This window comes from Lupinus angustifolius, chromosome LG08 (genome assembly GCF_001865875.1).
Source record: "Lupinus angustifolius cultivar Tanjil chromosome LG08, LupAngTanjil_v1.0, whole genome shotgun sequence".
Classification (NCBI taxonomy): domain Eukaryota; kingdom Viridiplantae; phylum Streptophyta; class Magnoliopsida; order Fabales; family Fabaceae; genus Lupinus; species Lupinus angustifolius.
Genome location: NC_032016.1, coordinates 7,125,261 through 7,151,113, shown reverse-complemented (window position 1 = coordinate 7,151,113; position 25,853 = coordinate 7,125,261). Strand labels below are relative to the sequence as shown.

The 25,853-nt window shown below is 32.0% G+C and overlaps 3 protein-coding genes across 4 annotated transcripts; 2 read left to right on the top strand and 1 right to left on the bottom strand.

Annotated features, from left to right (window-relative positions):
• LOC109355057 (tetratricopeptide repeat protein 5-like) lies at positions 577-6,348 on the top strand. The gene is made up of 13 exons (XM_019597971.1): positions 577-789; positions 1,420-1,529; positions 1,608-1,718; positions 1,831-1,888; positions 2,604-2,693; positions 3,380-3,474; positions 3,610-3,663; positions 4,034-4,171; positions 4,434-4,491; positions 4,615-4,729; positions 5,138-5,207; positions 5,784-5,855; positions 5,983-6,348. The coding sequence occupies exons 1-13, from the start codon at positions 624-626 to the stop codon at positions 6,097-6,099; spliced, it is 1,254 nt and encodes a 417-aa protein (XP_019453516.1). The 5' UTR covers positions 577-623; the 3' UTR covers positions 6,100-6,348.
• On the top strand, positions 7,684-9,923 carry LOC109354457 (protein FAM133-like). Of its 2 annotated transcripts, none has more exons than XM_019596963.1 (3): positions 7,684-7,817; positions 7,908-7,989; positions 8,711-9,923. In XM_019596963.1, exon 3 carries the CDS (start codon positions 8,736-8,738, stop codon positions 9,663-9,665), a length of 930 nt encoding a protein of 309 aa, XP_019452508.1. In that variant the 5' UTR covers positions 7,684-7,817; positions 7,908-7,989; positions 8,711-8,735; the 3' UTR covers positions 9,666-9,923. The 2 variants fall into 2 exon arrangements, with proteins under 2 accessions (XP_019452508.1, XP_019452507.1); XM_019596962.1 differs by having other exon boundaries at positions 8,677-9,923.
• LOC109354402 (ATP synthase subunit beta, mitochondrial-like) lies at positions 13,867-17,062 on the bottom strand. The gene is made up of 9 exons (XM_019596885.1): positions 16,534-17,062; positions 16,114-16,189; positions 15,927-16,015; positions 15,680-15,797; positions 15,492-15,595; positions 15,237-15,395; positions 14,913-15,137; positions 14,512-14,823; positions 13,867-14,282 (listed from the first exon to the last, which is right to left on the bottom strand). Exons 1-9 carry the CDS (start codon positions 17,014-17,016, stop codon positions 14,169-14,171), a joined length of 1,680 nt encoding a protein of 559 aa, XP_019452430.1. The 5' UTR covers positions 17,017-17,062; the 3' UTR covers positions 13,867-14,168.

The following is a 25,853-nucleotide window of genomic DNA, read 5'->3' as shown; positions in this document are numbered from 1 at the left end:
TATATATATATATATATATATATATATATATAAATAAGTATATGTTCACATTTGTTTATAAAAACGATGGAAACAAAATATAAAAGGACTTTGGAACTTGGAAGAGGTGAATTTGGTAAGGAGCAACGTCCTAATAGATTATAGGTGTAAATATTTTATGTATCGTCATAAATCTATCAACTTTTAGATTATTTAAATGAAGTAAAGTGAGTATACAAGGTAGCTAAATGTTCTTTAAATTTTGGAAATATTAGGAGCTTATAAATTAACTACTTAAATATAATTGTTAGGTAAAACTATCATATAAATTATTTGGTTTTATAAATCGTATTGAAATGAATTATTGAATATACTCATAAGCCCATCTTCTAAAGATAATTAACCTATTTTTTTGGGTCAAATAAGCTAATTGACTTATAAATTAATTGATGCACAACCAATATACAATACAACCAGAGTTTTTTGACTTTTCAAAATCGTCAAGTTAGGATAAAAAAGAAGAGATAGGGAAGTACTTTTTATAATGGGCCTTTAAGTATTTTGGTAAGCCCAATGGCCCAAACTCATCATCATCTTCGTTCTCTTCCTTTCCCATTTTCAATTTGTGCAGAGTGGTGAGTGAGATGAACATGACAGAGGAAGAAGAAGCATTATCGAAAGCTACAAAAGAAGTTGAAGATCTTTACCATATCAGAGATACTTATTTTCCACCTGACCCCGTTGACAGAATTTCTAAGTTGCAACATCATTCCGATCTCGCTCTTCAACTCCTCGATTCCATTCCTTTAGGTTTTCTTTCTTATTTCCTGTTTACTCTTTCAATTCAAATTTTCAGCCTAATTTCATGTTTTTCATCAATTTTTATTGTGCTTTGTAACTTGCAAATGTTTAATTTCGTTTTCCTTGTTCTATTTAGTTGCTATTTGAACACGTGAAATATAGGATATTGCAGTAAGATATTTGAGTTGAAAAACGAATGTGAGAAGCTACATAACACCAATCATATTTGTATTACTTCTTGTGTTAGACAATAGGAGACGTGCATGCATACGAGGTTTTTGAAAACAAATTTAGATAACACTATTGAAATATTAATAGTGGAATCTTACACTGTTTTCAATTTTGAATGATAATTCAGAGGATGCCTCGTACTTGCCTCTTGAAGTTTAAAATATTCCCCAGTGTCTCGATGATATGGAGGAAGAAGGAGGCCAAGAAAAACCGTAGGTAAAAACGATTAGGAAAGATTTAGAGATCAATGTTTTACTAAAAAACATGATTTATGATAGAACATTATTTCGCAGTTTGATCTATGTAGCTGACCCCACCTAGTGGGATGTAAGGCTTGGTTGTTGTTGTCGTCGTCTCATTTGTTTCATTATTTTTTTTTTGTTATTAAAATTTTGTCTCCTTTGCCAGAACAAAGGAAATCCCCTATGCAACGTGCAACACTTGAATATCTTAGAGGGAAGATATTGGATGTATTTCCTGATTATAGGAAAGAAGCTGAGGATCATCTATCAAAAGCTGTAAGCAAGGCTGAAGTGTTAGTTTTTGTGATTTAGACTGCCTTTTACTGATGTTGAATTGACTTTTCTTTGCACCAGGTTAAGCTAAACCCATCTCTTGCAGATGCTTGGCTATGTTTAGGTAACTGCATTTGGAAGAAAGGTGATTTATCGGCCACAAAGAATTGTCTAAGTCTTGCATTAAATAAGGTTAATGCCAACACTAGGGATCCACGATTTAAATTACATTACTGATGCAGTAATTTTGTTCTGGTTAAGATTCTGCACGGTGAACTAGTGATGGATATTGGTTGTTATGCAGGGTCCTAACAAAAAAGTTCTCTGTCAATTATCAATGCTTAAAAGGAAAATGTCTCAAGGTAAGGGCTTTGCTTTTACTTTTTAATTTTTGAAGATCATCCCTTTTTAGTTGTCCTAATTTTTTTAGTCGTCGTCCCTTTTGGTGTTGATTTTGGCCATCTTTTTGTTCGTTAGACAAGTTGGTTTCAAGAATGCTTAATTCTTAATGTATTCTTTATGGTGTAATATCTGGAGATACTTTACCTTACTCACTAGAGAAATGGGTTTAAGATCCTTCTTGATGTTTTAAATGGAGTATATCTCTTTTTTCCCTTCTAAAAGCTGCAATAAATCCTGGTAGTTGTACGATACTTCTTTATTGGTGGTCTCAGATTTGATTATGCTACTCAAGCATCAAATTAAGACTGACTGAAAGTGTAAAAGTAGAAAGAAATATGCAGTGTTGTGATATGTACTTGCATTTACTTTGGTCTGTTTTATAATAAAATAAAATTGAAGATATAAACTTGTGCATAGAAACAAGAAGGTGGGAGGGAGAATGGAATGACACAGGAAAGTGGTGCAGATAAGAATGTAGGAAAATGTAGAAAGTGGAAAGAAAATGATTATTTGTAAGTTTTTATGTTTGCATCAATACACAACAATACAATTCTTTTAAGTTTATCGGACAAAATGTGAACAGAATAAGAACTTTGTGGTATGTTTTTGGTGAACACTGAAAAATTAAAATTACCTAATAGTAGAGCTGCGCTATTTTCCTTGCCATGGACACAGGTGCAGAGAATCAGGTAGAACTCGTTGAGGAAAGCATTCAACATGCCAAGGAAGCAATCACTTTGGATGTCAAGGATGGGAACTCCTGGTGTACGTTTTTTAAATAAACTATTACTTTGATATATTTGGCATATCCTCTTATTGATTTACCACTTGTAAATATATGGTCATCTGTAAACATGTTGATTCCTGTAAATTAGCTAGTGATTAAGCTTGAAGTTAGCTATTGATCTTCTCCGAGACTGATTAATATTACAATATAAATAAGGGATCGGTTTGCAACCTAGACACAATTTGCTTCAAATATTGATCATCCCCTTGTTTGTTCCTTGATTAATTGTAATTACACCATAAAATAAGGGGTCACTGTGCAACCTAGACATGCTCAATTTCTCTCATACAGTCATACTTTATTTTCACCTTCCCACTAGACATTACTCATCAAAGTTATTATGACCTTAATGACTTGATGCAATGAGTACATGTCTTGCTTCATGCCGGAAAATTATTTCCCTTTCTTTTTGGTCAAAGAACATCATAAGTAATGGCATTCATAGAATCTGAAAACACTTATTTGTTTTCCTGAAATGAACGGTGATTATTGAATTTTTTCCTTGCTGTCCTTATACTTTTTATATTTCACGCTTGTCTTTGAAAATTGTTTGTAACTGAGGTCGCTAATATGTGGGACAGGGGTGTTAAATCTTGTCTGTTGTGAATATAAGATGCAAGATCTGTATGTTTTAAGTTTTAACATCATCTGATCTCCTTGACAGATAATCTTGGAAATGCATGCCTTACAAGTTTTTTTGTCAATGGAGCTTGGGATCATAGCAAACTTTTAAATTCTTTGAAAGCATATCAAAATGCTGTGAGTACAAAGAAGAATGATATAGAATTTAGCATCAATAATGTTTTTATTATCGTGTCTTACATTTGTGGTGAATTTTAGGCTTATCCTTTACATACGTGGAAAACCTAATAATGTTTGGCTAATATGTACCAGGAGAAAGATGAAAGGATGAGTTCTAATCCAGATCTATATTTTAATAGTGCCACTGTAAGTTGCATTTTGATCCTTGTATTGTATTTCATCTTGTTTAAGTCTCTATTAGAGCAGAGATTGGAGATTGAATATGTTAGCTTGCTTTCCTCCTTTATTCCTAGTATCAATTATGAGATTACCAGTTCCCAGCCTCCTGGAAATAATAGAACAGAACAATATTTATATCTCAATATCATGTAACAGTATATGGCTGCATGCTATGCTTACTGCACATTAATAGAGTAACTGTCATTCGGTGGAGTTTAGAGTTTAGTTTGTTTGACTCTATAACTTTTAACAACCCAAGCCTTTTCCCACTAATTTGGTTTGCTATATTGGTCAAAATGATCCCACTGCTCGGGTCTAAATAAGGAACGATTTACAGGTTCACAAATATCTAGAGAACTACCAGAGGGCCCTTAGTGGATTTGAGGCTGCTGCTTTAAAGGATCCAGGTCTCAATGCTGCAGAGGAGGTTCAGAAGATAGTCAATTTACTTGACAAGGTCGACAGTTTGTTGAGGGTAATGAAATTTTCATATGGCTATGTAGTAACCAAACCTAGTAATTAGTTAAAGTTTTTTTGCCCAAGGGGATTTTTAGTAGATTGATATCCTAGTCCTAGCATGGTGGACTCTTTTCATGATAGAAGCTGGTAACTGTAAGCAACATTAAAGTCAATCCTGTCCTCTCCCCCTTTACCCAGCAAACTAATAAAAAAGGGTTGTAGTCAGCATCTTATTTTGGAAGAGGCAGCTTGTTTATATATGATTTATAAATGTACAGGGACATGTAAGAGCTAAGCGAATTGCAGCTTTGGCATCATCATTGTCTGCTGTTAATTGTAAGCACCTTTCTAACCTATAGGTTTGAGTTCATTGTCCATTTTAAATTCTATTAAGCCCGTGTTTTTAAGATCCTTTTTACTAGTATACTGACTAGATTCATGTCTACCTTCTGATGCAAGTGAATTTGTCATACAAAAGAGTTACCATAAACCTTCTATCAGAGGGTCCTAATAGAGCTGTAGCGGTTGAGGGGAAGGTGTTTTTCTTTATTAGGAGTGAGAGTATTGCTCCTCTGTAAGTTTTCTATTCCAAAAAAGTTTTTTTCTTACTATTTATAATTATTTCCATAAGCAGCAGCAGCAGCCCCCCCTCACTCCCTTGAATTATGACCTTTGTTCTGGATTTTGAAATATTTTTTTTAATAATCAGTTTTAAAACATGGTAAGTTGATATCTAGGGAAGCAGTATAGGCACCCAATGCATTGAATAATCTCATTTGCATGCCTATGCCTTTTACCCTTTGATTTGCTAATTTCCTTTTGTTGTATAATTTGTTTATGCATCAAATAGCTGGGTTTTCTATAATTTCCTTACTGATAGGTCATAAGAATGTGTTTCCATGTCCTGTATGTCATGTCCTAAAAATTGTTGCAATGTGTGCAGATATTGGATCCATATAATCATGTTCTTGTTATTATGCAGATACTATTTGCTTTGTGATTCAAATCAAACTTGCTTTGTTCTCTCAGTTTATGGTGTACGTAATGATGTGGTAAGAACTGCTGCTGAAGTTTTACGTCGACTTCTTCTTTTGTCTCTTAAATCATGTTTTTCATAAGGAAAACATCCCTTGTCTGTTTTTGGATAAATGTCAAATGTGAGAAACCGATTGCCCGGTTCCTTCTTTTACACCCCTTCTTAACAAGTGGAAAAATCAATGGTGGCGGGTGGTCTATGCATTTAAGCATATGGACTTTGGTACAATTGAGATATGTTTATGTTAAAGTCAACTTGTGCATTATGGTTGACAACTATAAACATAAAAGAGAAAAGAAATGTCCAAATGTGACGATATGCAACAGAGTATGCAACATTGAACACATCGACAACAATCAAGTCTTTATCCCACCAGTGTTAAATAAAAATGCTTGGTCTCATTGATTTAGACCCCATCTGATATGTTATAATATATAAATCTTTGCTTATATTTCTATATCTGCCATTTATGTGACTGCTTTTAGTTTGCTGAATAAAATTTTGGTCTAGTTGGTTATTTTTATGTTTCTCTACTATGGTTCTTCGGTTGAAGAATAACAGTGGAGTTTAATTGAGCTCTGAAATTGTTCAGATTAAAGAAGGAGATCAGCTAACGCTGCTTGACCCATACTTTCGTGATGTTGATTTGTCCTGGAAAGAGAAGGTACACTTTCATCAAAGATATTCTTTATTTAATGCAATGATATGCAAATTCCTCAATGTCTTTATTATGGAACTAATCATTCTGACGAAAGGGTTTCCTTGTTATATTCTTTTATATTAAAAAATAGAATTACCAGTTCAAATCTATACGCCTGGATTTCTTTGAGCAAGTACTTGTAAATGGAAAAGCTCTGACTCTTCAACAAGCTGTTAGAACATCAATATATGCACAACATAAACCTTGAACAGACCACTGCTAAATAGTTATATACCAGGTCTGCTTTTGCTCGTTTTTTATTTTTGGTGCATTGGTGGTGCTGTTGTCATTCAGTAAATAGATTAGTTGATACATGTATACAGTTGAATTTATTGCCCATGTCATGGGTCACAATCTGAGAATAGAAGATTATACTTGAGAGGAAACTTCTGCATTTGTTAAATATGGCTGTTTCAAGATTTTCTCATTGTGCTTCAACAGCGTGCTTATGTAATGATCTTGTGAGTACCAAAAAAGTGTTTATGCATTTTTGAAGCGGAGTGTATTTTTTATATTTCTTAAAAATATAAAAAATACAATTTTTTTGTATTTTTTTTTTGGGAACTTGGAGAAAGTTGGGTATCAACACTTCTAAATGCATAAATAATGTAAACTCCTAACTGATACATCATATATTTAACCTAATAATAAAAAAAAGTATGCCAATTAGATAATACGAACTTCAACCATATATTATATTCAATTCTTATTCAAAATTCTTATTTATTATATTCGTACTTGATTAGAGAAAATACTACATGCAATTTTTACATTGTCATTCAATATTCATGTATTAATTTAATTGACTTTAAATGGTGGCTGCTCAGATGACTGATAATAGTGTGTTTGAGGGCGAGGATCGGTTGGTTGTGCATTGGATCTTTGGTTTTGGTTTCCCACTGAAGTGTAGTTGCTGTTATAAGCACCTGTGTTTTTGTTATCCTGGAAACTCAGACCAGCTACTTGTCTCTGAATTCCTTCAATCATTTCCCTGCCCTGGATGTTCCTTGTCATTACAAAAGCATTGTGTGCTGCTTTACATTTGTAATTGCATCCTGTTGAACAATGAAAATGCATATTGTTACACACACAAAATTAACAACATCATTCAGTTCTTATATGCATTAGTTCAATTTAACCCCACCCAATGGAACCAAGTTGTTGTATATGCATTAGTTCAATTTAGATGGGAGCAAAGAGAGGTACCCGGATATGCAGTAACAATTGCTCTTGTGCCTCAATATTTTGACCTATTTCCTCATAAGAACTAGAGAATGTCATCAACTTGGGCAATATATCATCCTAGAGAAATTATACACATAAGCGAAGATAAATCTTCTGCATAACAGTTTCATGAATGGCAAACTACTTGGGATGAAACAAATGCACATCCATTCTTCAACCACGACATAAGAAACCTTGAAATGCAAAAGAAATGCAAATTCCAAATAGAAAACAAGCATATACTTTTTTTCCCTCACTCTTAAATATAGTACAGATTTTAATGCACTACTTGTAGAAAATTTTGTATTCAAATGATAAAACACCAATAATACATAGTGAGACTCCAGGTTTGAATTGCTAAATATAGGTTTTAATTCTAGTGCCGGAATAATGTGAGAATCATAAGCTAATTTACTCTTACTGAGACATGGGCTATGCTCTTGGGCCTTCACACTGCTTCCAGCTTGACCCATAATGATGTCACATGGAAACTATTGACTATAGCGTGGACTGCGTCCTCGTTATCACCGCAAAACCGGTTTACGCGTAGAAAGAACCCAACCGGTTCAAAAGAGAGAAAGAGCGTGTGTATAAATTACAGGCCGCCAATCACTAATTTCATTTCATTCAGACGCTTCTGGAACAAAGGCAAGCAGCAAACCCTAACCCTCTTCGATTCTCATTCTTCGCTTCTTCCTTCAGGTACTGTGTCTCTCCTTTTTACAATTTCGATCAATTTTGTATTCAATTGTTGTATTTAATTACTATAATCGTTCATTTCATGTGATGCAGATTCATTCTGAAACTATCAACTAATTACTTGATCTCGAGTGGGTTGCTGCTAACGGAGCTTACATCTTTCTTCACATATAAGGTAAGAATGGAACGAGATCTATCTTATATGATTTAGTAGCTGCTATATTTTGTTTCAATTATCTGCCATTTAATTACAGTGTGCTAATGTTGAACAATGTTTTTTTAGATACTTTTAGGGTGTAGTCGATTTTACTTGTGTTACTTTGTGTCCCTATTTTAAAAGAATAATTTGTTTTATTCAAATTTTCCATAGAATGGGGTTAGGTGCATCTCATCAACTATCAAGTTTTACCATCAGTTTGTTTTGCCTATGCATTCAGCTTAAATTATGGGTATATGCCTTGATAAGTGTCACTGAACTGTGAATAGAAGTAGATGGAGATGTTTGTTTAGAGTGTTGATATCCCATGTCTTGAATAAATATTAAAGTAATATAATTGTTATGCTGTTAAATGGTACTTCACTTTATATGGATTTGGTAATAAATTGGAAATTTGCAATATTGTACTTTGCGTACAATGGAAAGATATAATTTTGGAACGGGGATGATTTTGGAAATTTGCAATTGTGCTGTGAAGATGGTTGTCTTCTTCTTTATATTTTGAAAATTGCTCCGGATAGTAACAGTCATGCATTTTATAAAATGTCTGTCGGGTAGCAATTTCTATTTTACTTGCAAAGATCATTTGTTAAAGTATTATTTTATTTGATTGTAGAACTAATTTTGTTTTTTCTCTTCTGTGAGATGCACTTCCTGTCATCGTTTTACCAAAATGCAGCGTTTGAGTTGGTTATTGATCATAAATGGACTCGAAGAGGTTCATCCAGATGGTTGAGGAGAAGAAGAAGAAATTTATGGAGAGAAAGGAAGCTCCTCTGAAGTGGGAGCAAAAACAGGAGGCTGCTGCTAAGGCCAAGGCTGATGCTGAAGTTAGCGAAAGGAAGCTGAAGGCTGCGAAGCATAAGAAAAAATCAGGCTCTGATAACGACAGTGATTATGATACTGATGATGAGCATAAGAAGACAAGTAAAAGATCTCATAGGAAGCATAAGAAGCATTCTCACTTTGATGACCATGAGAAAAGGAGAGATAAAAGCTTCAAACGAAGGACAAAGAAGCGATGCTCAGAATCTAGTGATTCTAGTAGTGATGAATTGGACAGTAGCTCTGATGAGAGGAGAAGAAAGAAGAGGCAAAACAAGAAGCTAAGAGATCGAGGTTCTAGATCAGATTCCAGTGATTCTGATTCTTCTGTTGATGAAGTAAGCAAGAGGAAAAGGCATCACAAACGGAAACGACCATCAAAACTTAGTGGATCTGACTTCTCTAGTGATGAAGGAGATAGTCCAATTCGGAAGAGAAGTCATGGAAAGCATCACAACCACCATCGACGATCAGAATCTAGTGAATCTGACCTGTCAAGTGGTGAAAGTGATGATGCGTATCGTAAGAAAAGCCACAGAAGGCACCATAAACATCACAGAAGATCACATAATGTGGAGCTGAGGTCATCTGATTCTGATGATCACAGACATGGTCAAAGAAGCAGATCATTTGGGAGATCCTCAGACGAAAATTCTGGTGAAGAAAGCAAAAGATATGTGCATAAGAAGTCGGATCACCATCATCGCCAGCATCGCCACCACAAGCATCCTCACTTGGATGAGGAGAGAAATCATTCACTCCAGCAGTCATCAATAATCAATGAAAAGCATGAGGAACTAGACAACTGAAACTGGGAATTGTGGTAGCCGTATTGGAAGCATTGCCTGAGAATAATGATTGCCAGATATATTGATTTTCTGAGAATCTGATGTCCTGTTATCAGTTTTTCATTGTTCTTTGCTGGAGTTTGCAGTGACTATCTTGATTATTTTTACGTTACTGAACAATTTCTTCGTTAATGTCTGATGTATTGTCAGCAACATCATTGAACGTGGAAACTTTAGTAGGGTTATTGTTGGCTAACGGAGCATTATTTTGATACTTAAGCAGCCATATGCATTAGCTAGATTTGGTTTTTGCTGCTGTCTAAGTAAGCGTTTAAATCTGGTCATAAGTAAGCGTTTTAATCAGCCATATGCAATTAGTTATCAAACTTGTGTTTATTCCAAAACTTGTAGCTTGCTATGGAGGCAAATAGCTTCTGATTAATGAGAGTCCTCCTTCTCAGGTTAGAACACCTTACCTGATGTAATTCAACACTTAATGTTCCTACAACTATTCCTCTTCCCTCATCCTCTGCACCTTATCTGATGTAATTCAACACTTAAGGTTATAACAAAGCCATGCATGCATTGAACAATGTTGCACATCCCTTAGCAATGAAGCCCTGGAACAATCCCTCTCCCTTGAACGATATGTTGGAAGAATCATTTCCATGAAATAAGTGATTCCTTCATACAATTGATCTTGTTTGAGTTTAATTGCAGTTTTAAGGGACATAAGTTTGAGACATGCACAATGCACCCAAATCTCATCTTGATATATAAGTAATATTTTCTCTACTTCATTTATGCACATTATTCTCTCATCTATAAGTTTCACAACTCTTGTTTGTTTGAAAAGAAAAAAAAAAGGAAGGTCAAGAAAAGAATAAAGAAAACTAGTAGATTGTAATGAACACAATACATTGCTTTTGGAGATTTCTGCCAGTAAATTTTTAGTAGATTGTAATAAAGAAAACTAGTACACATTTTGACATATATTTCAAAATATATACGGAAGTAGCGTAGTTTTTAAGGAACTCGTGGATGAGATCTACGAGTTTGGGAAAGTCATGGATCAGAAATGTGACTTCCCTAACACATTCTCTCTCTTCCATGGAAATCGTGCCTTCCATTCACGACTTCCACTTTTTTAGAAGTCGTGTACCTTAAACACGATTTCCATTTTAGAAGTCGTGTACCCTAAACACGATTTCCATTGTATATTAATACTACTTTCTATGCTAGAGGTTCTTGGTTTATTTGATAACTTAGAGGTCTACGGTTCAACACCACCTATTGTTTATTTTTATTTTTTTATAACTTTGACATATATCCTTTAAACAAGGATTCTAATACATTATGGTTACATTGCATTATATTCATTACTGAATTTTATAGATTTTGTGTTGAATCATTAGGCTAGAGAGTACTTTTGTTATTAATATACAACAGAAATCGTGTTTAGGGTACACGAATTTCATGGAGAAGAGAGAATGTGTCAGGGAAGTCGCAATCTTGATCCACGACATCCCCAAACTCGTAGATCTCGTCCACGAGTTCCCTAAAAACTACACTATTTCTATAAATATTTTGAAACATATACTAAATATATGATAATATAATTTGACTACATTATCCACGTAATTTTTCCGTTAGATATCTCATTGTTTTCAGTTTTAGTCATTAAGAACCATAGCCCCATAGCAGTGCAGCACCTCAGTATACTTGGCTCTGTTTTAGTCTACTTAAGCAGTAAACATTTAAGAACCTGCATACTAATTTCTCTTCATTAAAGAGTGCTAATGCTATTTATTCATAGGAGGTTTGGTTTCACCAAAGCAATCACAATGCCCTTATGTTTCTTACTCTCTACATTTCTTCCTATAACTTAACTTCAAAGACAGTGGCTAATGACCAGAAGATTGTACCATTGGACAAATGAATAAAAACATGTTTTTCCTAATCATGTAGATAGCCACTTCCCCCGTCCAACTATCATCTGGTTGAGATAATACAGGCACATTCTTCACACCAGAAGGCTCCCAATCTTTCAACCTATCCAATAAAAAGAATATTGTTATTAGAACAAGCTTGATTAAAAGTACAAGGTCTACTATGGTTAAGCCATACTCACCTGATAGGTTGTTCTCTTTGGTGCGAGTACATAGTATGCGGTATATTACCCTGTCAAGTACTGGTACGCCATGAGTATATTGAGTAGGTTTTTATAGCTCTTTGCACAATCATTTCTAATGTTGCTTCTTTTTTGTTTGTTATAACTCATTTATATAAGTGAGTGTGTATTATCAATTCTTCTTCTTTTCTTTAAGTAAAAATCCGGTTCATTCTTTAAAGGTAACCGGTTCGCAAAAGAATCTTGAATTGGTACGGTAAAACCAATTCAAGTTTCTCTACTAAAACGAGGGAATTGTGTTTGAATGGGTTAAGGCAACAAACAACTCAACTAACAAGATATTCTGAAGGTTTCTAGCCCCATAATATAGCCTCACATCAGACCTCTTGCCAGCACCAAAACCTGACTCAATAAGTGACCGAATGACACCAAATACGCCATGTACAATGATTTACACAAAGGATATAGATTTCATTAATATATGCAACAGAATTTTAGATACTCGATCTTCAAACAAAACCATCATCTTCAATCCTGATCTACTCATGAAGACACACTATTCAAGCATTGCTCACTAAGCTCACATTATATACAATTCCACTATGCAAGGTGGGGGTTGTGAAGCTTTAGGTTGAGGCTGCGTAAGATAGAGATGGGAATGAAGGGAGTGGAGCTAAAGTGCGCATGTGGGTGGAAGATAAGGGGAGAGAGGAGTAGTGACACGTTTTAGGTGTGGTGATTGGTGAGTAATAGTTGTCATGGGTTAAAAGATACAATTTTATCATGCGTCAAAGGTCGCTTGATCCGGCAGAATTCTGTGCAGGGCATATTGTAAATAAGCTCATTTCTGAGCTTAAGTTTTTTGAGTAATTTATTTGATCATTTAAACAAACTGCTTTCTTATGGGTTACTAACCTTATAATACCTTCTACCTGGTTAAAGTACTAATCAGAGAAGGGTATGTACATTTCTTCCATTGTAGGTGAGAACCAATTTCATGCTTTTACTCTGATGACACCAGAACGTAGATCATGTCTATACCAACTTGCTTAAAGAGATGACAGCATTTTTTTGTAGTCAAATAGATTATAGCATGAAATCAGATAATGATTCATGCATTTTCTATATTTTATATTTTGTTCCCTTCACTAACCCACGGTCTTAGTAGATCGACACGTGGATTTATTAATCTGTGTCCTGTTTCATGTGTCACTTTGAGTCTTTGGTGTCCTGTTTCATGTGTCCAGTTGTTTTTAAGTGAAGACGCACCTTATACATTAAGCCCTCGATAGTTTATAAGTAGTTTCGTACTTTCATCATCGTCATCAAGATAAGAATTTGGATATTTCAACCCAAATTCACAAATTAACTAACGCAAATCAAATAGAAGACCTGGTATACTCCAATCATTTCAAATAAAGTCAGGGGGACATAAATTATAAAGAATGAAGCTGGTGTGGATTCTTGTACGCATTTGCTATTTAGTTCTCTTCCTCCAAAACAATGGGGCCACAAATCTGACAACTAACTATGTACATAAAAGTGAATTTATTTTTAAGACTGTCATAGGCTCTAAATTATCCTAAGTCAGATATTTTATTTAGTTGATAAATAATAAATATCAGCAATGTTAAGCAGGTAGATGACTTTCCTTTATAATATCATATGTTGGATTTCTAGGAATATTTGGAATGGATTTAAAATTTGGGAAAATTTTTGGTAGATGACTTGCGCTTTTACATGAGGACGGAGACACCGGGGAAAAGATAGATAAATAAATATGAGGAATGGATTTAAAATTTGGGGAAAAATTGGACAATACCATAGTTTTTTTTTTACTTCCGTCAAAATAATCAAATAAATGATGATATTCAAACCCTAAATAGAAACTAAATTTCGAGGTAGTGTACGATACTGACATTTTGGAATTAGTTAGAGGCAGAAAATAGAACCCATTCAGATTATGGCTCAGAGTTGAGTGCAGAGTCAACGGAATGCACCCCTCCCTCAACAATTCAAGAAAGAATTGATAATGGATAATCTGTTAATTAAAGACACAGCCCAAAAAGGGAATTATTCATAAAAAAAGGTCAAGGAACAATTTGAAGTTCAACATTGATGCATCCACCGTTCTCAACCAGGAAAATAAAAAATTTACATTGTCTTCGCTCTTTCCCCTTATTTAATAACACAGATGAAACAAAAAAGGGGCAGTTAGCCACACGCTCTTGGTTCTCATACTCAACAACAATATTCAAATAGAAGAAATAAAGTGACACATTTTCATACCAAAAAATGGAAATTTTTGTAGTTTGGCATTGTCGCCAAGAGTTTCTAAATTATTAATTATGGCAATGAAAAAAGGATTAAGATGAGAGCATAAATGTATGTGATTAAGAGGATGATTCCTTAGCAATCTTCTCTGCCTTTGCAATGACCTCTTCAATACCTCCAACCATGTAAAATGACTGCTCTGACAGGTCATCATATTTGCCATCCAACACACCCTGTCAGATAGAGAACAAAGGAATTATTGACCATCCATTACTTCACAAGGAAAAAACTAGATAATAAAAAGTATCCTAAACTAAAGACAACTATTGTAACATGACTTAGTTTTTATGTTCACCTATGATGTTGTACAAGCAAAGCCATAAGAATTCCATAAACGAGTCAATGAACAAATTTTACAGTAGCAAAGTGAGATCAATGAACAAAAGAATAAAGAAAAAATACCTGGAAGCTGGAAATGCTCTCCTTCAAGTCAACATATTTGCCGGGGGCACCAGTGAAGACCTCAGCAACGTGGAAAGGCTGGCTCAAGAATCTTTGAATTTTACGAGCACGGGCAACAGTCAATTTATCATCTTCACTGAGCTCATCCATACCCAAAATAGCAATGATATCTTGAAGATTCTTGTAGTTTTGAAGAACCTTTTGTACACCACGAGCAGTTTCATAGTGGTCCTCACCCAAAATAAGTGGGGAAAGCATACGGGATGTGGAATCTAAGGGGTCAACAGCAGGATAGATACCCAGCTCGGAAATCTAATGAATCAATATAAATAACATCAAGTCAATTGACCAATTATGACAAATATATGAGCAAATAGTCACTTTCAATAACAGAATCAAACCTGTCGTGATAACACTGTTGTAGCATCCAAATGAGCGAAGGTAGTAGCAGGAGCAGGATCTGTCAAGTCATCAGCAGGCACATAGATAGCTTGGACAGAGGTAATTGAACCCTTCTTAGTTGTTGTGATACGCTCTTGAAGACCTCCAAGATCGGTAGACAGAGTTGGTTGGTAACCAACAGCAGATGGGATACGACCAAGCAAAGCAGACACCTCTGAGTTAGCCTGCACAGCATATCACAGTGTAAAACTAACAGTATTAATGGGAACAATGTCCTGGAAAGAAAAAAGTTATTATAGATAAGTTGTCCAAAGGACTCATACTTGGGTGAAACGGAAAATGTTATCCACGAAAAGAAGCACGTCTTGGCCTTCAGCATCACGGAAATGTTCAGCAACAGTAAGCCCAGTAAGACCAACACGGGCACGAGCACCTGGGGGCTCATTCATTTGACCGTACACAAGAGCACATTTGCTCTCAGCCTAATTTCATGAAAAAACAATAGTGAACAAACTTGTAAAATAAATACATTAAGTTAGAATGTTGAACGCGTATGTCATGAACCACATTGTGTTCACCTGCTTATCACCAAGCTTAATGACACCACTCTCAATCATTTCTCTGTACAAGTCATTACCCTCTCGAGTTCGTTCTCCAACACCAGCAAAAACAGAGAAACCACCTAACCAAGGACAACAGTCAGAACACAGTAAAGAAAGGGAAATGACATCATGCTAACAACAAATGAAGTGCACTAGTCACATACCATGAGCCTTAGCAACATTGTTAATAAGCTCCATAATAAGCACAGTTTTACCAACACCAGCACCACCAAATAATCCAATCTTTCCTCCCCTTTGGTATGGTGCAAGAAGGTCAACAACCTGTATAGCAGAATTTGTGCAAAATTGGCACCAGCTAGTAAGACATGGGCCACTCTCACAATAGAATTGAGATAAAATGCATTCACAAATAAACATGATAAAAATTAGAAAAGGAGAAATAAGAAATACCTTGATTCCAGTCACAAGAATCTGCTGTTCAGTTGCTTGCTCAACAAAAGCTGGAGCTTCTCTGTGAATGGGCAAATAATGCTCGGTTTCTACAGAAATACATAAAAATTAATTAAAAACAACTCAAGGAAATGTATGAAAAATACATTCTGTGAATCAGACAAAGAGGGCTTTATGGATTTCTTACCGAGGGGACCCTTCTCATCAATAACCTCTCCAATAACATTGATAATACGACCAAGGGTAGCCCTACCAACAGGAACCTGAACAGAATAGAATGCATACAGTATATCAGAAGATAAAGCCAACAAAAATAACAATTAAAGATATTACAAATTGAACTGGATCTCAAAAACAATGAACCTATATTGATTTATACCAGAACAAAATCAGCATATCTAAGTATATGCTTTAAAATAAAAACATCAGATCAAATTTATTTTTAAATCAAAATTAAGGAGTTTTATTAATCTCAAAAATCAGATGTAAAAGATACAATAAAAGTTAAAACCTAAAACTATCAAATCAAATCAGAGTACCAGCTAAACAATTAAGATTAAAAAATTGAATTTCAAAATAATAAGCGAGAATTGATTAAGTGATTTACGGTAATTGGGGATCCAGTGTTGAGCACGCGCCATCCTCTAACAACACCTTCAGTAGCATCCATAGCAATAGTTCTGACAACACCCTCACCCAAATGCTGCGCCACTTCCAACACCAACCGTGTTTCATGACCCAGAACCTCAAGAGCAGTCAAAATCGGTGGCAAACCCTCCTCGAATCTGACATCGACGACAGCACCGATGACCTGGCACACGTGACCGATTGCGCCCTTCCCGGTGTACTCATCCAAGATCTTACCACTCGCTCCACCGTCCTTCGCAACGGGTGGAGGTGTAGAAGGAGCGGCGGTGGTGGCGGCGGTGGCGGTGGAGTGTACGCGATTCAAAAGATAGCCATAGGGAGAAGGACGAGGATTTGAAGAAGGGATTCTGGATCTGGAAGCTGAAGAGGGAATTGAAGGTTTAGGTGAAGATCGACGAAGAGAAGAGCGAAGGAGAGAAGATACGACTTTTCGTGAAGCCATATTCAGAGAGAGAGAGAGAGTGATGTGAAGTGGCTAGGGTTTGTAAATATATGCGATTGTGATGCTGCTGCGTTTTATTTTGTATTTTACGATTTTGTCCTCCACGGGTTTTGCCCTATTACTACTTGACACGTGGGTTATACTCGGTTTTCTAGGATGTTGATGCGAATCTGATGTTTAAGGCATCTACCTTATGTAGCATTTTAGAACTTTTATTATATTTTCATATATTATTTTATAATAAAAAGTTTTTTTATAATTAATATATTATTTTTATATTTTTTCATATAATCATATACTCATTCCTATGGGTAAATTAATTTGGAGTAAAAGATTTTTTTTAGAATTAAATATTCCACCTTTGACCAAATCCAGTATTTAGCATCTAATGTGGTCTAACGCTGTAGATCAATGTTACATTAATATATTTTGTTTTTATTTTTAAATATATATAATATATATAAATGATAAATAATGTAATTTGTATATAAAAACACTACAATCATAATACAATATTTAAAATATTTTTAATTATTACATTGCTTAAAAAGTTAAGTATATCAACTCCTATTTATTACTTTAGTGAATTATTGTCTAATTTTTAATATTTCTTACTCTTCATTTCTTACTATTCGTTTTATTAAAATGCCGAATTTAAAGTGAAAAAATGTATTTTTCAATTTGTAATTAATATATTCGATTATACCTATACATTTAGACGGGAGGTTTTTTTGTCACATGATTAAGAATACGAATACACTATTATATATATTCACATGATTAAGAACACATATGTTATTTGTGTATCCGCATTGTTAAAAACATACATGTTACCCATGTATTCATAATGTTAAAAACATATATGTTATTCGTGTATTCACATGGCTTTTAAAAACACATATGTTATCCTGTATTCATATTGTTAAGAACACAAATATGACTCGTGTATTCACATGGGTAGAAACACACACGTTACATGTACATTCACATCGCTAAGAACACACATTTACTGTGCATTTGCATAGTTAAAATACAAATGTTATCCCTACATTTGTATTAATAAGAATACATGTGTTACTCGTATATTTGTCTGTTCAAACATATAAAAGAAATGAATGACAATTTTGAATTTGAATTTTATAATGGAAATAGAAAACCTAAACAAGATATGTGATTTTTTCTTTTAAAATAAATATTTTGGAAGTTGTAGAAAATGAATTGATTTTTTCAATTTTGAATATAATTTTTTAATTGAAAATATGGAAATTAAATCATGATAGTCTTTTTTATTAAAAAATATTTAAAAGTTACAAAAAAAAGCTTTAATTTTGAATTTGATTTTTCAATTATAATAATGAATCTGAACTATAATATTAAAATTCAGTGAGAAAAATATCACAAAACTTTGATGAGGTGAAAATATATATTTTTAAAATTAAATTAAATAACTACATATGAAAAGATTATATTAAAGTTTTGCTAAAAAAATGAGATCATAATATTTGATAATAAAAGTATTAATTAGTTGAGTAGTTAGTTCGATGATGATATATTATTTATCATTAATAAAAATATGATATAGCAATGTTGTGAAATTCGAGATGGACGTCAAACCGGAAGATGTCTCATATTAGGTTTAAACTGTTAAACCGTCTAGTCTGACCGAATGATTCCATACGTAATTAATAATTTTTATCCATAAATATATAGTTATATATAAAGGTAAAACTTTATATAATTAATAGTTATGTATAATTATATTGACATAATACATTTTCATTTTTTACCGTAATAAAACAAAATATTAGAGCAGTGTTCCATTTTATTTTTAAGTGAGTCATCTGGTTTACTTTTGGGTTAATCCAGTTTAATTGAGTTTAACATGGTCGATGCGAATTTCCCTCAATTCAGAGTGACCTAACTCTCATTCAGTTAAGACTGTAAACCAGAACCATTTTCAAATCTAGTCAGACAGGTCGGACCGTCCGGCCAGGTCCAGTTCTCACAACATTGTGATATAGTATTCATCAATCTCTCATAATTAAAATTTAAAAGGAAAATAATAGGTTATTAATACACGATATAATTTTTCTCTCTAAAATCTAGTTATTTGTCATTAATAAAAATATAAAATAATATTCAGTGTTTCTCCCATAAATATATTCATTAAAACTTTAAAAGGATCGAGTGTAGCAGTAATTATTTTTTCATCATTATGAGCAACATAACATATTACATACTTTATATTTTTTAATTATTAATTAAGAAAATATACATTGTACAAAAGTAATTATATACCGTGGGTAGGTACATAGTAGTACCATGTAACTCTTTTAGGAGAAAAAAATTAAAAGGGAGTGATATGTGACAAATAATAATATGGTAGGAGTTTAAAACATGATATTTTTTAGTAAAAAGTTCACAAAACCCCTTAAACTTTATGTCTTTTGCAAATAGATACAGTAAACTTTTTTTTTCTTCCTAATTACTCCTTAAATTTTAACTATTGGTGAAATTGGTCCATATATACATATAATTTAAATAACCATTTGTTTTTTAAAACTAAATCTTGAAAGTTATGTTAGTATCTCTCCTTTTCATATCCTTTTTCTATAACCAACCACTACATTAATAATTAGTACTCTCGTAAAAAGCGAAAACTACTAATAGTACACCATTGTTGCAAAGTTGAAGGAAAATGTGGTTAGCATAAAATCAAAGTCTTGGATTTGGATTAAAGAATAGGATATGATGATGAAATATTTTGGTACAAATAGATTTCAGAAGCATTTATGTGCATGTGACATCCCTGTTTTATAAGTAGTGTACGTGTTCTTATAATTTTGGTACTTTAGTAGGGTGGGGTCTTTATATCATCAAGAGTATTCCAATTTTATTGTTAGTAATTTAAAATTGAGAATAATGTATATCCTTGTATAAGGAGATAACTTATCTCCTCTAGCCAGTAAAAATGTGACGTGTGTGCTATTTTGTTTATTTTTAAAAATATTTTTATAGAAAATGATGAAACATGACACATGTCATGATTTCATTGGCAGGAGGAGATAATTTATCTCCTTATACAATGAGATACTTCATTTCCTTTAAAATTATATGTATTTAGGGACTAATTTCACATTAATTAAAGTTTAAAGAGTAATTAGGAAGAAAAAATAGTTTATGGTGTCTACTTGCAAGACTCTTAAAGTTTAATAGGGTTTTGTAAATTTTTCGGTGTAAGTCAATGTATTGTACTTGTATGGAGCTATTTAGGAAGGTAAAAGTTACACCAACATATGACATGTGCCCAATAATGACATCATTAGATTTTTTTTATTGCATAATAAATAGATTCAATGTGACGTGATGCCATGACATGTAAAATCTCAATGACATGTTTTTTGTTTTGAAATTATTAAAAAAATGCAATAATGAATTTAATATTATTATAATAAGGAAATAAAATATATAGTGTGAGAATGTACACATGAAAGATGTGGAACGATTTTGGAGGAGAAAATTGAATGAGAATGTGACATGTGAGAATGGATAATGTGAGATAACTTTTTTTATTGCATAGTTAATAGATTAATATGTTCATTGCTAATCTAGGTTTATATAATTATCTATATCTATACTATTAATAAAGGCAAAACAAGTAATAACTACCTCATGGTATAATTTTTATATTCCAAACTTACCCTTTTATATTTTTAATAACTACTATAAACTTCCACATATTACTTTCATTTTTTATATTTATAATTTAATATCATTAATCTTCCACACATTCTCTTATTTCTATCTTTCTCCACCCAATAGGCACAAAATGAGAATTTGACATAAGTTTTATGCATATCATATCAACTATCACGTATTATCTTCTTAAATCTCCAGTCTTTATTGAGTTTATATACTGCACTCTTATATTTAAATTATTTTTCTTAAATAATATAATATGAAGATCATACATATTCTATCAAAAAATAAGAATGCGAGTGACCGGCACGGAGTGCCGATCGACACGCTAGTTTTTATAAATTAAAAAACAAGGGCATGATAGGAAAGTAAGAATCATTCCATGATGGTAATTACACCATATTTTGATTTTATATATTGTACGAATTTAACTTTATATATACTAGCGTGTTGGTAGTCACTCTGTGTCTACCGACTCACATTCTTACTTTGTAGTATTGAACAATTACTTTTATATATTTTAGTTTAGATAATTATATCATATTTTTATACATAATACTATAATTTTTTGATAAAAATATAAAAATGAATTCTGATATTATTAAAAATTGCATCAGTAGTTTGATATATTTAGTGGATGTAATTTTCTTTAACCTCTATTTATATTTTTTATTGTATGGAAAAATATTGTAATAATTATTAATTGTAAGGCAAAATAGGTAAGTGGAAATTATGTCATGTAAGTAGTTATAATATGTTTTGGCTTTATATATACTAGCGCGTTGAGCTTGTCAACCCGTTTTCCTATCGTTATAATGTGTAGTTTGCATACTATAAATGTTAAGTATATATAGTAAGTTATTTTAGATATTGTAACGTTCAGGTAAATAAATTCGATTGAGGTAATTATTCAATCCCAAGGAAGAGATGCATATACAATTGTGTTCATCACGAATAGAGTCTCATACTCCAATTCTTTTTTGGACTTATTTTATCTCTATGGTGACATAGAGTTTGGTAAATAAGAATATTATATTATGTTTTAATTAAAAATGACGTTTTTTCCTTTAAGACTCAATTGAATGTTACTAACACCTCCGGATAATGTCATTATATTTTTTAAGCACAAAAATAAAACAAAAAATTGATAGTATAAAACATATCATAATCATGATCTTAATTTTATCATGTCATAATTCCATTTTGCAATCAGATGAGCATTAAATATTATTAGTTACTCAATATAAAACATTGTAAAATTAATATGTAAGTATGTGGCATAATATTATTATTAATCTTTAGTAGATCACAAATTATTAAATTGTAAAATTTACATGTATTAGTGTTTTGTTTCAATTTACCAATATCTTTTACTAAAAGTAATATTTTGTATAAAAAGCGGTGATTATGAGATTATTAGGTAGATTTATTAGGAAAATATAATAATTTATTAAATAAAAATAAAAGCAATAAAAAATTAACAGTGACAAATGATGAGAAAATAATAAATGGTTCACTAAAAATATAAAAATCTTAAAAACGATCATTAAAATATTCTAAGTTATAGAAAAGTATTAGAGAATAACTCTCATTTTTCTAATACAATTTTGTTGACCACCACATATAACAATGATCCTTACAATTTAGTAGGCAATGAACAATATAATTATCGGTCAAATACATTTATTTAATTTTATTGTAATAGTGGTGGCAATTATATAAAGCAAAGCCCTAAAGTTAGTTTTCATTAAAAAAAACTAAATCAAACAATGACATTTATCTCCAATTAAATTTTCTAAAAATAAATTTAAGTATTTTGATCATCAAAGATTGTCTATAGTGCACAAAAGAAAGAGAGGTTCTTGTTTGAATCTTCCACTAAAATAAATAGGAAGAATTTCATACCCATAGCTTGACAATCCATTTATATTTCATTCATACATTTAACAATCAATAAAATAAATGTAGAAATCTATAGAGAATTTGATAACAAAACCTAAAGTTAGTTTACATTAAAAAACAAAATCAAACAATCAAAATAGATAAGTCTTTTTTTTAATAATATCACCAGCAACCTTTACCGAGATTCCTATATGACAGGCAATATGAGATACTAACAATAACTAAAAGTCAAAATGAAGATAAAAAAAATAATAGTAAAAAAATGAAGTGTTATCTCATGATGAAGATCAGGAAGGAATAAATTTGCTGCAAGAAAACAAAAGGCAAATGAAAAACAAATGAAAAAACTTTCATTAAACCATTGATCTATTTATGTAACATCATTCATTTTTCGAAAAATATTGAGGAAATGTTTAAAAAATATGTTTATGTAACAACACTCATTTCATCAAAAATCACTTTTCAAGCAAATATTTAGAAAATGAAAAATGCGTTATAATAACAATGATGAAAGCTTCCAATCTATTATATTCCATTCTCAAGTCTTATTATGAGGTCTGGTTGAATATACTTATTGATAATTGATGTTAAGCATATATAAATTTAAACATCATGAAACAATGTTAAATTGACTCATTTTAACCATAAAATTTACAGGTTTAAATATAACTCCATTAAAAAGAGTCATTGGATTAAAACTTTGAAATAAAGTTAAAGTTAAACATAATTATTTTATAGACAACACAATGTAACAACAATGTAAGGTAACATGTATAGAAGATTTATTCAGATTGAAGCATAGAACCTGCATCTATAATTGTATAATTGGAGACAATGTGGGTTGACTTCTCACTAACAATTGTTGCCATTTCTAATGAAAATTCGAGCAACATTGGTCTTCCCTCTTTTGTTTCATAACCAACAGTTCCAACTTCCTAAAGAGACATTAGACCAGTTGAGAATGACTTTAAAAACTGCACCATTGGAAACTACCAAAAATACAAAATAATCCTCTTATTTTTTTCATTTGATGTATGAAAACATGGTAAATAATAGTTAATTATAAGCGTAAAATAAGCAAGTGTCAATACTATAGAAGTATACATGTCATAACTCTAAATTTTAGGACAAACATAGTCTAAATATGAAAACAACAATGACATTTTAGGATAAATATAATCTTAATATGACAAAACAAAATGAACAATAATGTATAACAATGATGCATATGATAGTAAACAATATTGCTAATAAATCAAACATGACAACTAAAATATAAGATAAATGCAAAGAAAACATGCAACATAAGTCCAAATAATAAAAATGAGCCATCCATTTTGTTGACCACATTTTATGTCTTATGTATCAGTTAATAAGTAATCTATTAGTTACAATGTTCATAGCTTAAATGTTCATGTTATGGATACTAAAGCAATATTTGTTGTTACAGTAAAATAATTAAACAATAGCATTTATTTCTTAGAAGAAGAGATAAATGACCACAATATAAATATGATAAATACCAACAACTATATAACATGATTACATTTACTACTAACATCTCTACTTAACATAATCTTTTGTGTCTTGCTTAGTCTTTCACTTCCTATCTCTCCAAACCCTGCATCAAAATTCACAACAACCTTAACATTTTGCCAAATGATCCAAACCATACATTCCTATGCATCTTAAAAAAGCCACACATATCTATAATATTTATAATATTATGTAATAACATTTGTTTCATTACATTTTTTCTTAATTGGTTGAGCATCCACTAATACAGCATTATCTTTTGCTTCATTCATAGGCTCATGAACCTCCTGAACTTGATGCCCATTTGCATTAGCTGTTAACCCCAAATACAACTCATGAAGAATATGAAATTTTATATCAAAACATTTGATACACACTGGTTAAAATTGATTTATTACATCACATAGCATAAAGCATGAACACCAAATTATATCCTCACAATAAAAGTAAATCGTAACAATTTTTTTTTCTACAAAGCGGTTAAAAATACATAACTCATCAAATATCATAAAAAAAATTCTATTCTCCAACTAGATTTATATGCTCTAGTTGGAGAATAAATAGTAGAAACTAAAGATCAACGTAAAAAAAAGTAACTTTCAGAGGTTTGATTTATTACCATAAAAAAATGTTGTTAACATCGAATGATTGCACAATTTATAATTGGAGAATGAGAGTAGATGATATGTTGAATGAGTTTGCATTGTAGAATGAGGCACAAGATAACTTGATAATCCAAATCGACTCCGATAGAAAACTACTCCCCAACTTACCGCCCTCTATGCCGATCCCAATCGCAGTCTTAGAGATAGCGGAGCACTTCTGGTGAAGGATCCACGATGCTCCATTCAAGACAACGATGCACTTCTGGTGAATGATCCTCTTTTCCATCCCTCATGAATTCAAAGTCCTCCAAAAGAGAACCCATTTGCATTATTAGGTTATTGAGTCTCTTTCTTTTTCTATAAAGTTTCATTCTTTCATCACAATTCACACACAAACTGAGAGAAGGAGATGATTGTGGATGAAGAAAGAGAGAAGAGACGAGAATGAGAGAACGTGAGAGAAAGATTTTGGATAATGAAAAGCAGTTCAACAGTTTTAGATAATGAGAGAAATATTTTAAAAGATTTGGATAAAGGAGGTTATAAGATTTGAATAAAGGAGGTTATGATAAAATGATGGCTAAATTGGAATTAAAAAAATTATACAATGACATGGTAGTTAAAAAGAGTTTTGACTTTATATAATGGTATATGGTATATGGTATATATATATATATATATATATATATAGTATATATATAGATAAAATAAAATATATTTTCCTATTATAGGTATGTATAAATATATTTACATTAATCGCACAGGTAATTTATGTATAGAAAATGATCACATTAATACTTTATTATATTAAATTAAATTACTATATATTGAAAGATAATTGTCATTTATATTTTTAATACACAAAAACAATATATTGTACTATTAATTAAAATAATTAAAGATAATTTCAAGGTAAAATAAACAAGAGAGCATAATAAGTTAAAAATGCATAACAAATATATAAAATACATCACAACTTACAATTAAAAGATTTCTCAAGTGTTCTTACTTTTGTGATCTCAAAATGTGTTGTATCAAGTCTACTTAAAGAGTTTTGTGGTTTCGTTTCCATTAAATTGCTCCCTTCTTATTTGG

Bases quoted from the DNA above. Each gene is read 5' to 3' on its own strand.
- LOC109355057 (XM_019597971.1), top strand. From the start codon at position 624: ATGAACATGACAGAGGAAGAAGAAGCATTATCGAAAGCTACAAAAGAA. The intron at 4,172-4,433 runs GTAATGAAATTT...ATAAATGTACAG, and splicing joins AGGTCGACAGTTTGTTGAGG to GGACATGTAAGAGCTAAGCG. The intron at 4,730-5,137 runs GTAAGTTTTCTA...GTTATTATGCAG, and splicing joins AGTGAGAGTATTGCTCCTCT to ATACTATTTGCTTTGTGATT.
- LOC109354457 (XM_019596963.1), top strand. From the start codon at position 8,736: ATGGACTCGAAGAGGTTCATCCAGATGGTTGAGGAGAAGAAGAAGAAA.
- LOC109354402 (XM_019596885.1), bottom strand. From the start codon at position 17,016: ATGGCTTCACGAAAAGTCGTATCTTCTCTCCTTCGCTCTTCTCTTCGT. The intron at 15,798-15,926 runs GTATTTCTTATT...TCTGCTATACAG, and splicing joins TTCTTGTGACTGGAATCAAG to GTTGTTGACCTTCTTGCACC. The intron at 15,396-15,491 runs GTGAACACAATG...TCATGAAATTAG, and splicing joins TTAAGCTTGGTGATAAGCAG to GCTGAGAGCAAATGTGCTCT.